Source organism: Myiozetetes cayanensis, unplaced genomic scaffold, assembly GCF_022539395.1.
Source record: "Myiozetetes cayanensis isolate MyiCay16 unplaced genomic scaffold, myiCay2020 scf2-11, whole genome shotgun sequence".
Taxonomy (NCBI): Eukaryota; Metazoa; Chordata; class Aves; order Passeriformes; family Tyrannidae; genus Myiozetetes; species Myiozetetes cayanensis.
The window spans coordinates 17800137-17813857 of record NW_026087411.1 but is presented as its reverse complement, the minus strand read 5'-3'; the positions used below and the strand labels follow the sequence as shown (position 1 = coordinate 17813857).

General features: G+C 41.9%; 1 protein-coding gene across 4 annotated transcripts in view; it reads left to right on the top strand.

Annotated features, from left to right (window-relative positions):
- The window catches only part of LCLAT1 (lysocardiolipin acyltransferase 1), a 116417-nt gene extending 103485 nt beyond the window's left edge, over positions 1-12932 (top strand). For all 4 annotated transcript variants that reach the window (XM_050315077.1, XM_050315078.1, XM_050315076.1 and 1 more), the window contains one exon: positions 8696-12932. In XM_050315077.1, the coding sequence (XP_050171034.1) occupies positions 8696-9204 (509 nt within the window). In that variant the 3' untranslated portion in view covers positions 9205-12932. The remainder of the gene's footprint in view (positions 1-8695) is intronic.
- The last annotated feature ends 789 nt before the right edge of the window (positions 12933-13721 follow it).

The following is a 13721-nucleotide window of genomic DNA, read 5'->3' as shown; positions in this document are numbered from 1 at the left end:
TTACCCAGGACCCACACGTGATGTTTCAGACCAGCTGGCTGTGACTTTCATAGCAGTGGGGTCAGAGGGCTCGTGTCCAGGGAGGTGGCAAGTAGAGTTCTATCTGTAAAACCTTAGTGGAGGTTGTAAGCTGCTCTGAAATGTGTGAAATCCAAATCCCATACTTGTATTTATCATGTAAAGCACAACTGTGTAAACAATGCCTGCAATAATTATGAGCTAAATCTTCTGCATTTTCCTTCAGCTCAACAAGTGCCCAAGTATTTTTGTACAGTTTAATCTACAAACTAAGAATCAGTTATCACTTGATGTATCTTAACTTGCAGATCAGGATAAGATACTTCTTGATCCACTCTTAAGTTTCCCACAGTACTGACTTCTCATACCATTACTGAACTACACTGTATTAGCTCTGATTTGGTTTGGAGAGGAGGAAGGGAGCTGGCTGGCTTCACTGCAGTCCTCCTTATATTTTGACTTACAGAGAGGGCAAGGGGAGAGACGTGTTAAAGCAGTAAATGTGAATTATAACATCACAGAGGGGTTTTAGTTGGAAGGGACCTTAAAGGTCATTTGGTTCCAACCCCCCTGCCATGGGCAGGGACACCTTCCACTAGACCAGGTTGCTCAAAGCCCCATCCAACCTGGTCTTGAATACTTCCAATGAAGGGGCATCCACAACTTCTCTGGGCAACGTGTGGCAGTGCCTCACCATCCTCACAGTAAAGAATTTCTTCCTAATATCTAATCCTTTTTTCACTTTAAAGCCATTCCCCTTTGTCATGTCACAACAGGCCCTTGTAAAAAGTTCCTCACCAGTTTTCTTGCAGCCCCCTTTAGGCACTGGAAAGCGCTCTAAGTTCTCCACAGAGCTTTTCTCTTCTCCAGGCTGAACAGCCCCAGCTCTCTCAGCCTGTCTTCTTAGAAGAGGTGCTCCATCATCCTAATCTTATTTGTGGTGTCCTCTGGACTTGCTCCAACAAGTCCACATCTTTTGTGTGTTGGGGACCCCAGAGCTGGAGGCAGCACTGCAGGTGGGGTCTCATGACAGCAGAGCAGAGAGGGAGAATCCCCCTCTCAAACTGCAGCCCAAGGTACGATTGGTGAAGGTGATTATCAGATGCCAGCCTGGGGTGGGAGAATCTCAGGCTCTGTCACAGGTAAGAGTGGAAAAACTCTTCCATAGCTTGTTTGTGTGCCCTGATGCAACTGGGGATCAGCATCTTTTCACAGATGATGGGCTAGTCTATTCTCCTTGCCTGGAAAAAATTTCCCCCAAAAAACAGGGAGTGGTATTTGCTAGCTCCACCTTACCAATTCAGCAATGTCTTGTCTCCGTTGGAAGTGGCTGTCCACTTCAGCTGTGGCATCTCAAAGGACTTTGCATTGGAGAATTGTGGGTTTTGCATTTCAGCCCTGTTGCATGTCACTTCAAAACCTACCCAAGTGTCATCCTGCCAGGCTCACCACAGCTTACTGACTCTGTTGCCTTCCAAGATATAGTAAAGAACTTTATAATGCTTAATAAACAGGGCTGAATATCAGCTCTTGCAGCAGTGCTGTAGCTGCAGGAAAGGATGTAGTCTTTGGAAGCATAAAAACAAAAAGCAAGTAGGAATGTTAGGATTAGATGCCTGTATATGGACTTAATGAGGCCATTTTGGAAAATTCTACCTGGTTCCAGCACCCATGCTTTGAAAAGTATGTTGAAATATTAGAAGAGATTCAGAGGGCTACTAAAGGGATTTGAGCTTTAAAAACTTGCTGCATATTGAGATTTCAGAAACTTAAGTAGGTTTAGTTTGTTCAAGAGCAACTTACTAGGTTGACAGATCATACAACCACTTACCTATATGAGCACAGACAACTCACTAACTTAGCCAAGTTATATGGTCAGGAAGTAAAAGTACAGAAGTAATGTACACAGACACATACACGTGCCCCCCTGATTAATTAGAGGAATTGTTTATCTCATGTTAAAAGCTTTAAAGCAATGTGGGATGTCTGTCTTACACATCCCATGGCAAAACTGAAAACGTTGTGCATAAGCTCCTCTGTCATTCCAGAGATCAGATTAGATGATGATAACAATAAGTCTGGTCTTAAAATAATTAAATGAGGTGTTTACAGAGATTTCAAAGTCAAAGCGGATCTCCCTCCCCACCACCAACCTCACATCAACTTCAGTTAGTGGTATTGTTTACACATTAATGAGATGTAGCATCAGGCTGCAAAACTATGTTGTGTAAATGTATTTAGCTAAAGAATTAAGAACATGGAATGACTGCTGATAGCTGTGAGAATATCCTTATATCTCTTGGTCTTTGTACCAGGTAGACCACAGGTACCTGGTATCAGTTCCCAATAGTCCTCTACTCCATATGCAGCACCCAGAGCACATTTCCTTCCTGCTGGGAAGCAGAAAGCAGTCAGGGTTGTCCCTTTCCTAGGCTCCCACCCTCAGGAACTAGAGGTGCAGTGTCCTTAACTCCTTAGTGTCAGCAGGTGGAAGGTCTTCCTCTCTCCTTGCATCACAATGCCAGCAGAAAATCGGATAGGCATACAAAGGATTGGTATGCAGGATCACTCTTCTCTGTTGATCAAGGCTAGTATTATCATTCTGTCTTTTTCTGTTTGCTTATTTGATTGCTACACTTACCTAAAAAAGATTTCCAATAACTACTGAGTTGAAAGTGATTTAGATTAACCCCAGCTGACACTGCTGCTTTAAAGAGGGCTACCTGAAGTTTTAAATCCTCACAAGCATGATACTTCCCAGGAGGGGCTGTAAATCCTTGAAGCTGCTCCCTCCTGATACTGTGTTCTCAAAGAAAAATCACTCAAATCTCGTGAGCCAAGGCAGTGGCATTATCCAGTAAGCAGTTTTAGATGGCTTTTGTTTTAATGTCCAAAAATGTTTCTTTGTTTCAAAGTTAACATACATACTGTAAAACCTGACAAGTTTGTTCTACTTGCTTCTATCTCTGCTTTAATTATGTTGCTGATCAGTTTATTTACAGAAATGCCAAACCTCGCTCTTCCGGTTTTCCTAAGGAAATGTGTGTAGGGTCGAGGATTTTAGGGCATAGGTGGGTGAGCTACAGCCAGTGATTTATGGAAGCCTGAAAATGTATGAAATACCTGGAGCTGTGCAATGAAGGGACAGATAGGTCACATCACTGGAGAAAGTAGCTATATGGAGGTGAGAGGTGGAATGGACACGGGCCTCACATATTGGTCCCACTTTTAACAGAGCTGCTTAATTTAAGGTGATTATGAATATTCTGTTGTGAGAGCATCTCAGTATGCCTCTCCCATTCTGGTTCAACAGCTCATCAGCGTGCTGTTCTGTGATGTACTGTGGTTAAGAATAGCATCTTCTCTGCTGGATCAATGCAGGGGGAGAGACTGTATAATCCTTGTAAGATTTAAAGTAATGTCAATGATAACTAAAGTAGGACAAATTACATCTACTGAGATCCTTGCTAGGGATGGAAATGGGTTAATGCCAAGGAGACTCAGCTGCCTGTTCACCTTCTAGGCTGCAGACAGTCTTAGCAGTTCATTGCATGGGTTTGCCTGGGACCATTCTCATTTTTGGCTCCCTGATGGTCATTTTGGCTTTCAGAGCTCCTGTTCTGAATCATCATTTTGGCCCTGAAGTCACTATTTGTACAGATCCTTTTGTCTCGCAAGGAGCTTGCTCAGCATTGCTCAGTCCCCGGTAAGAGCAAGGAAGTGTCCTTGTCATTTGTGTGAATCATCACTGAGGAATGGGCTGTGCTTGAGCTCCCAAGTGATGCTTATGGCAGAGGGGATGGGTCCATCCAACCAGCCCACTTACGTGGGACTGTGCTGTGGGGCTGAGCATCACTTCTGGCAGTTGTCTCCAATTGCATCTGCATGGCAATATTCTCCTTGTGAGTGTGTTTGAAAGAAGCTGAAAAATAGTTTAATCCTGCCTTTTGTGTTCAGGCTGGATTTTTTTTCCCCTAGAATTAAAATACTGTGCTGGAATGGTATTATTGAACACCCAATTAAAAGTAATATTCAGGTTGTAAGGTTTTATAATAAGGGATGAGATAAAAGGTTGTCTGCAGCCACGCAAAGGAACACAGGGGCAGAAGGGCAGGCAGGCAAAACCCCAAATCCCGGATGGAGGAACAAAGCCTCTATCCCAGCTCCTCCAAGGGTTGTCAGGGGAGCCATTGGCTCGTGGGCCAGGAGGGACACCCATCAATGAGTCCATGGGAGAGGACCCTGTGCATCACCTTGCAGACTGAGGGGCGTTACTGCTGGCAGGGCTCTAGGAGTGTCATTGCAGGATGCCAAAGAATGAGTTTTGGAGGGACAAAACTGACTGGCTGTAACTTGTGCCTCCTCAGCCCAGTCTGCTCCATCTTCTCAATAAACCTTATTTCTGTTTTCCTGGGTGAGGGGGCTCTGTAAGTGTGCATATAGAGGTACAAGTACCAGCAACTGGAGAGACAGGCCATGAGGCCATTTTGTTTGCTTGGGTGCTGTTTTCTGTCCCTGTTGATCCATGTCTGTCCATCTGTCTGTGCCTGCACACAGTACGTGTGTATTTGTGCGTGAGCGTATTGGGAATACATGCTCAGGCTTGCCTCTAGCTGGGGCGGGGAGTTGCAAAAACTGAGCTGTTCTGGACTAACACATGCTGCAAGTTTTAACAAAGAATAAAAATTCTGATGGAACAACTAGTGTAGTGAAAGAAAATGTCCTTGTTTTTCCTTGGAAATGTTTTTTAAAAGGCAGAATCTTTCTCTGATGCTAATATTTTGGTCATGAGCCTGGTTAAGTTCTCCCTGTGCCACCTCTGAGTACAGTGCCCAAAGCAAATAGCTGTGTATTGTAATAGCTTGAAGTAATGTCATGTATCAACGGAGCCTGAAATATAAATAACTTTGATTGGAGCACAGAAAATTTAGTAAGTAAAAGAGTTCTGCTTTTGAGGCATTTTGTCATCCCAAAATGAAGACCACCACATGAATTAATCATTGTCTGCATGTCATGCAGTTTACAGCCACTTAACAATGATTAGAAATAAACTTTATATTCACTTCTGAGCACTGCAGTAAGCTTTCATTTTCTGAGGTGCTTTTATAAAGCACAGGACAGAATATTATTCATGGTTATGAAGGATACATAGTTCTACTCCTGCAGGAAGAAAGTTGTGAGACTGTAAAGCAACTGAAACTGGTGTCTCTTTGTCCTGAAGAGCTGGGCTACCTACCTGATGTTTTAATCTTAAGAGCAGCTTCTTAGCCTAATTAGATTTCAAATGCAAATCTGTGAACATTATTTGATTTCCTCCGTCCTTCATTCCTTCCCCAGTGGGACGTGGATACTAAAAGCATTTAAAGAAGTGTTTTGTCCACCAACAGTTTCTCTGATCTAACCTACTAGAGAAGTACAATGATGTGGTTTCCCTTAGTGCAATTTCTTCTTAAAATGTGCAGAAACAGGGTTTTGAAGCTAGTCTTTAAATTCAAATGGAAAAAAGATCTTTAAAGTCAGTGACTGCCCTGCATCTTCACTTAAGATCACTTTCTTTTTCTGGTTGACTGGCACCTTGGAACACATGCTGTTAGATGTTTCCAGATTGCAGAGACAAGGAGCTTAACTTCAGAGGGAGACAGTAAAGATGGCTGTAGACAAGAATGCAGGTTCAGAACTGCCTGAATAAACCTAGCCTAAAGGGATTTTGTCCCTGCTTATGAATAGTCTACCTTTATCTGTTGCTGTAACTTTTCTTCTTTTTAGCAGATTCTCCAGTGGCATGTTTGGCAGTGATGCAGTGACCCCTTCCATATCCATTCCATTGATAAATCAGCACAGAAGACGCAAAAGCTTTTTGTTTGGATCCAGCAGCTCTGCTGCATGTCACACTAGCAGGGCATGCTTCTTTCAGCAGCTGTAGAAAACTGATTAGAACTGGTCCTTTCCACATGCTTGCCTTGCCAGGGAATTAAAGCTTCAGGCTGCCATTTGTGTGGGGTTCTTAAATATGTATGACCCAGACCAGGGGGCTGTTGAGAAAGGCTCTAATCCTCTTGCATATGAAACCTGGTGTTCTGGTCTTTTCTCTTTCTGATATTTCTGTTCTTTCAGATATGCTAAATCAACCCTTGAAGTTTCATTTCTCCTTGTGTAAAATTCACTTTAATAGGTGAACCTTGCAGCTGGAATTAGGAGATGCTGGTTCAAGCTGGACACACAGAGCAGGTCATGTAATCATTCCCATGTGTAATGCTGAAAGAGTAACGTCCATCCTCCTGTATGCAGCTCTTTGAGCTTGGTTCTGGGTAACCAATTTTGAAACCATAATGTAGTGTAGACCTTCTACAGTCTGGTGGGAAGCCCTGCTGGAAGGTTTCTTGTCTAGGGATGCCAGGGATCCATAGGTAAGGAGTAGAGGCTTCCCTCCTTCTGATCAGGAATTCATGGGGAGAAATATACTTGCATGCTGGAGAGGTCTGACCAGTTGTGAGTGCAGAGAGTCCTGCCAGTCCTACTTGTACAGAATCAAGAAATCTGATGATTTATTACCTGTAGTCTGTAATTGCCAGTGGTCCTGTAAAGCCTTGATTTTTCAGGAACACTTGCATGTAATGGCAGACTGTTTAGCTGCAAAGATGCAAATAGCCAAAAGGTGGGTGAGAAACTCATCTAGCCAAAAACTTTTTTTATAAAAGTCTTTTTTCATGCAAGGATCTCAGGAAGGCTTACCTTTTCTGACCTCCCTCTTGGGGTAAAGTGTATAGGTTTTATGTGTCACCAGGACCAGGGTAGCTATGGAGGATCAGGAGGAAGGCAGATTGTAGGAGATGGACATCTCTTGGAGTATGTGTAGCAGCCCTTCCCTTGGTTGGGCCAGGAACTGGGGGATATCTGTCGTGTAGGATGACTGTAATTCCTTCTGATGGCAGAAATATTTGGGATAGTGGGGGGAAAGTGAGTTGTTCCCAAAATGAAAATATTTTGTAATCAGGTACAGCAGACTGGCTGTCATTTTCCTTTGTAAGGGCTGGGTTTCTAAGACATGTTCAATTTTGGCATCTCTTGGTAGGAGGTCTGAAAAGTTTTACCTGTACATGGATTCTCTGCTTATACAGGAGGTGATCCCGTAACTAGAGAAAAGATGGAATATTGAGTTTTGCTCTGATAGACCTCCTAGGAGCCATATATAGCTCTTTAAAAACCTGAGTAATCTGCTGCTGCCCGAGAGAGATTGTTATAAGGCAGCACAGTTATAAAATACTCTGAAAGGCTGAATAGGGTTTTTCCCCCTCTTGTGATATTTGGAATTGAACTTTAGATACATCATTTTGAACATAGCCTTTTAAAGTAACCTTCTATTCTTGCCATGTCATTTTTAGAGCTGTAAAGGAGAGCCAAAATGCCAGGGAAGGGGAGCAAATAAAAACAAGGAATGGGGATAAAGAGTAGGTTTTGATCATTTTTGCAAGAAGTGGCATCATCTCTGAGAACAAAAGTCTTCAATTGCTGCAAGTGGAGACAGCTTTTAGTCTCCAGTTCTATTTTGCCCTCAGCCAGCCAGCCAGCCAAATAAAAACAGCGACATAAATCTCTGCTGGCAGAACTTAACAGTTATGCAACGTCCAGTGCACCACATGCCTATTTTTAGATCAGTTTTACACTAGCAGAATTTACTTTATGAAATCTAAAAAGAATGTCTGGTCAGGGGCCGGGGGATAAAGAAGGTATTCAGGAAGTGCAAAATATAAAAACACTTAGTACAAAGATGCACTAGCAAGTCCCACTTTGGCAATACTGATATCCTTTCAAGAGCATTGGCTCAATCAAACATTCTAATGAAGAGCAGGGGATTTTTCATCAATATTCCCCTGAATATCTAATCTGCAATTGCCTTTTAAATGGTTAACTACACTCACTGTACCCAAATAGCCAACTGTATGTGGTTTACTTAACACTGGGCTTCAACCCCCACTTAGGCTGCACTTTATCATTCCCAGATCTGGAATGCAGAGAACAGCAACTCACCTCCTTACAGTACTGGCTGCTCAGGTATAAGGAAACTGTGTTAACAAGAGTGCTCTGCAAAGCTGGCTGAGCTGCAGAGCTGCTCCTCGTCCTTGTGAGATACCTTAGATTGAATGACTTAATGATATTTAGCTGGTATATGTTTCACTTATGTTTTCTCAGTCTTCAGTGAATTAGGATTGTGTATGCTGCTTGCTTCAGAGCAACCTGAATCTATTTCAGTGTTCACAGGAACAAAGACTAAGTTGTATTTCATTAGTGAAAAGAAATTTCAGCATGCAGCACAGCTAGGAATGGCTGAATATTAGACTCACAAACTGTACTCTTTATCCAAGACCAGATGTGCGCCTTCTCTCCTTTAAATTTGACTTTAATCTCTTACTCACTGTTTTTATTCTGCATTAGTCTGTACTGTGTGTAATCTTGTTCACAAAGTTTTTTGCTCAGATTCTGAAAAGATAATGATTGGGAGAAGTTCGACCTTTCACCTTTAAAGATTCTGGCACATTAAACGTCCTCTGCATAGCTAAGGTATCTCTGGGATTTCTGCCACAATTTGGACAGTTTTCAGTTGCACCTTGAAGCAAATTAATGTTCTGACCATTGTATGATCTGTATTGATCTTTTTTCCCCAAAACTTTTCTTCTAGGTGACAATCTCGATGCTATCCATGACATAACTGTGGCATACCCCCAAAACATTCCTCAGACAGAGAAACACCTTTTGAATGGAAACTTCCCGAAGGAGATCCACTTCCACGTCCAGAGATACCCAATAGAGACAGTGCCCACTTCAAAGGAGGAGCTGCAGCTTTGGTGCCGGAAGCGTTGGGAAGAGAAAGAGGAGAGACTCCGACACTTCTATGAAGGTGGAAAATGCTTCAGTGCAGCAGGGCAAGGCATTGTTCCCCCCTGTAAATCCGAGCTCAGGGTCCTGGCAGTGAAGTGCATCTCGCTCCTGTACTGGACGGTGTTCCCGCTGGGTATGCTCGCGCTGCTATACCTGTACAGCTTTGCACAGTGGTATTTTGCAGCCATGGTCGTCTTTTTCGTTGTGCAGCAAAAGATATTTGGTGGGCTGGAACTAATTGAACTGGCTTGTCATCAATATTTTAAAAAGCAACAGAAATTTCACGGCACGAAAACAAAAAGCAATTAGTTCTGGCGTAGAGAAGGGGTGGGTTTGAGATGCCCTGCGAATTTTATGCACAGAGAACAATTTTTGCATGAGAATTGTCTTTTACTATCGCCATTGTTAGACGTTTGCACATGATTCTGTGAAGAGAAGGAAAAATGTTAGTTATTCCTACATATGAAAATGGTAGTTTTTTTAATCTCTGAATGTAATTTCAACATTGCTCTTGCAAGCAGCTAGCAACTGCATTCTGCTGTCATTAAGAAACAAATTGCTGGATTATTGAACAATCACAAGGATGTTAATAAATGTGACATGCACTGGACTTTCATGTAGAAACCCAAACTGTTCAGCTAACAGAGACAGATGTATGATTTCTGTATAATCACATTGTTGTGAAGTAAGCATCGGATTTGGAAAGCTGATAAGTTTAGTGATGTTTTGATGGTAGGTGGAAGTTGGAGAAGTTGTTCTGTTTCTTTTTTATATTTCAAATACTCAAACTTATTTTAAAATAATATTTTTGCATAAGCTTTTTCAAACACTACTGAACCTACCACTGTTCAACCATTCTGGCTTGGTCACTCAGAGGATTTTTTAAGCTTTGCAGTCTTGTGTCGTAGTACAGAAAACAGTGCTGGCTCTGCCTCCATTTAAGTCTTTGCTGATTATTTAATAGACCTGTGCAGCTAAGTTTTGATTTCTCACTGTTTCATACTGTTCCAGTCTCCCTGTTAGCTGTGGGAGAGTTGTTCCTACTGTAGTATGCAGAGCTGTGGGATAGGGGAACTGGGTTTTTTTGTTGGTTTAGTGGTGTTTTTTTCTCACAGAGGCAAAAGTAAGTGTCTGTCTCCAAATAGCTGGAAAATGTTTTTTCAAAACAGTGTCCTTGTAGACATTCTTTGATTGAAAACATTTTATATAATTTTCAGAGTAGGCAAGATATCTCTTTTTTTAAGCATAAGTTTTGGTTTTCACTTTGCTTTCCTTTGGCATTTCATGTGTCCATATAGATAAGCAGAAAGACTGCTTGTTGCATGCATGTCAGACAGACCTGTTGAAATGCATATGATGGAATGGTTGTCTCCGTATTGGTACAAGAGATGGGTTTGGGTTTTAGACTTAGCACAGGGAGGAGCTACATCTTCCCTTTGCTGTATTGGCTTTGATTTCTTGATGACATCATTACTTTTTTAACTTCCTTCACAATTTTTGGGGGGGGTCTCTTGGGGCTCCCACTATAACATGTTCACTTTTTTTCATGACATTCAGAAAATCTGAAGGCTTAAGCTTAGACAAGGCACTTTCAAGTGTATTCCTTGTCATATACATTAAAAGTAATGTTATATTCACATAGAAAAAGACAAAAGCATTGCCAGCACTTAGGAGACATTTCAGGTCTTCAGGTTAGATTGTTCTGCAAACCTCAAAAATTTTAGACAACTTGATCAATTCTACTGCTGCAAAACCTTCCTGACTTACTAAATATTTGTTGTTTATTGCATGAGGGCTTGTTTGAGCTAGACTGAGATGGCCTGGCTCGGTGTGTTAAGTGGCATTGCCATGAAATGGGAAAGTGCAGAGCGCAAAATGTATCTTGTACTGTGCTGGGTGTCTCAAGCGTTGGGTTGGCATTGTGGACACACCTGTTTGCTTTTAAATTACGACACTAAGCATGTTGTCTTACGTGTTTGTTTCAAATACCATTTTTTTAACAAATCACCAGCCTCTATTCAACTGTCCCTTGCAAGGTGACAAGTCTTTTTTAATCTGTGCTTATAATAACGAATTGTTTATTATGCGGAAAGTACTTGAAGCCATCTGGTTTACTCCAATTTTTTTAATCCCTTTTTTCTTAAAAATAAATAAATAAACAAAACTAGGTTTATATTTAGGGTTATGTTTCTTAATGATTTTTTCATATTTGTATTTGAATACCTGGTGACTGACAATTGGTGTTTCATTGTCATGAGTGGAAGGAGGTCATTTCTGCACCTCAAGGTCTTTTCTTAACACAATTCTGTAATATCACAGGCACGGTTCCAGCTTAAATCTACATAGCCTGGTTTTTCTTCACCTAATGCTCTGCTTTGGTGCAGTTCCCTGCACATCCAGGTAATCCACTGCAAGGGAAAACCTAAAAACTGCATCTATGGTTAATGCAGAGGAGACCTAAAAGACTTCTTCTAGTCTGTCCTAAGCTACGGCTGTGCTTTCATACCAGGAGTAACCATGGCCAGCCTACTCCAATAGCCTTAACATCATCTTCAGGAGTGAATTCAGAAAACAGATTCTATGTGTTGGTGACATAAATACCAGCCATGCTTTTCTCAGTCGTTCAGAGAACTTTTTGGTGTCATCAGATGTGTCAGAAGCATCAGTGTGAGTCTTGGCCATGAAGCGGTAAAGGATTTACATCTGTGTGTGATTAAAGTTGGGCTCTGAAAGTGAAGTCATACAATCCATCATAGACCCTTACAAGGGGTTTTCTCCCAGCTGGAGCCAAATTCGTAACCTACTGTAATGTGGTAAAAACATCCTGCAAATCTGTAATTCATCCTCCTCTCTCATGTGTTCAGATCAAAGAGAAAGAATAATATTCTTGTCAGCTGTTAATGTCACTTTTGCAATGCCCAGCTCCACGATGTGGAGTAAGTGGTCAGTGAAGAATCCTCCTCTCCCAGGGGAGGGTGTTGGTTTTGTGTCTGATGCAAATTTTCAGATTACATGCATCATTTTTCAGCTCAATTAGAAAGGCAAGACGGGGAAAAACTGAATGAAAACTAGAAGATTTGTGGATATAGAAGCTTCTGTGATTAAAAAGTGGTTGAGAAACTGAGGGAAGATATTTCTGTCAATTTTTTTTTCTCTTTGGTCAAAATGTGGCTTTTTACTGAAAATATTCTAATACAGAGATTTCTTGGAGGCTTCTTTGTTCCTGCCCTGTTTTCCTATTTGAAGAACACTAAGATGGCACTTAGAGACATGGTTTAGCATCAGTCTTGGCAGTTCTGGGTTTATGGTTGGACTCAAGGGTCTTAAAGGTCTTTTCTCATCTAAATTGTTCTATGATTCTCTACTGGGTAAATCACTTTGAAATGTTTTCAGTGCTGTTAGATTAAGGGTGCTAGTACTCCTCTTTCATGGGACACGTATTGGCACTGAGACTCGTCTCACTCATTGGCAGGTTTGTCCCAGCTCACCTTCTGCTGTAGTCCCAGCAGCTGCACTGCTGAGCAGCCACTGCTCTGTCTTATGGGACCTACAGGTCTGGGTAGGTCTTGTTTACATTATTTGAAATCAGTGACGTGCTTTAAGGATGCTGCTCCCGTTTACTCAATCAAATGTTTCCTCTTCAGCATCAGGGGGTTTCTTTCTCTCTGCTCAGAACAGAAGGTTGAAATTCTGCCATCTGTGTGTGTCATCAAGCTCATCTGGGTAGCAGGATGTCAGACCAAGTCTCTTGACTTCAAAGCTGCAAGGCCCAAAGCTGGTCTGTAGGGTGTTGTACGGATCATACGAAATGTAGTTCTTAGTTTTGTGCGTTGCCTCAATCGGTGTTGTATAAAAAAGATCCCTGTTTTTATAACTTGATTTTATATGTGCACTGTGTTAAAGGAAACACCAGGATACTACAAACCTACAGAAAGCCTTAGTTTTCAGATTTCACTGATAATATTATTAGAATGTTTTAACCATGTACCAGTTACTCTACAGCAACAATAAAGACCTGAAGCATTGCACATGTTTAATTTTGCTGTTTTCTTTTTACTGCACCTGTAAGGAACAAACCTTGTCTTCAGTCCTGTAGTTGGCTCTCTTGGGCAGGTTGGTGTCCATTTGGATGGTCAACACATGGCCTATGGCTATTGGAGGGGAGACCCCCCCTTCTCTCCTTGGGAAGTTGGAAAGGGGTCTGACTGTACCCTCACTCAAGCTTCTTTGTGTAAAGGGGTGCAGAAGCCTTTGAGAGCGTGCAAGAAGTACAGCTCAGCTTTAGCATTGCTGTGCTGCTTAACCAGGATTGCTAAAGAATAATCTGTGTTAGGTAGTGATCCCTGGGTAAGTCCTCCATTGTAGCTATAGCCTTTTACCATCTGTGGAATGCTGACACAAGAAATGATCTATGGCAAGGGTCACATTCTTAGAGGACCTGTCTTTAATGTAACCTCACGTCACAGGCTCCTTGATTTCTTTCTCCATTGCTGGAGTGCTAATCCGGTTTCTCAGCTCCTCGTTACCTGATGGGGAATAGCCTTGCTGTGACAGCCCTAGTAAAACAGCTGCAGCTCCAGCAGATAGCATGTGTCAGAAAAAACACAAGAAACAGACACCCTGGTAGCAGTTTCTGCAGCTGGAAGGGATATTTACCATGTCTCAGAGCATTCAAATCAGTCCCCCGAAGTCACTCTGGAAAGATGGTTGTCCCTTCCTGTTGGTTTCCTCAGAACTCAAGTATGCAATGAAAAAATGTATTTATCTTTCTTGTCATTACAGAAAATAATAGTAATGGAGGCCAAAGCTTTCACCCTCCGGCTGCC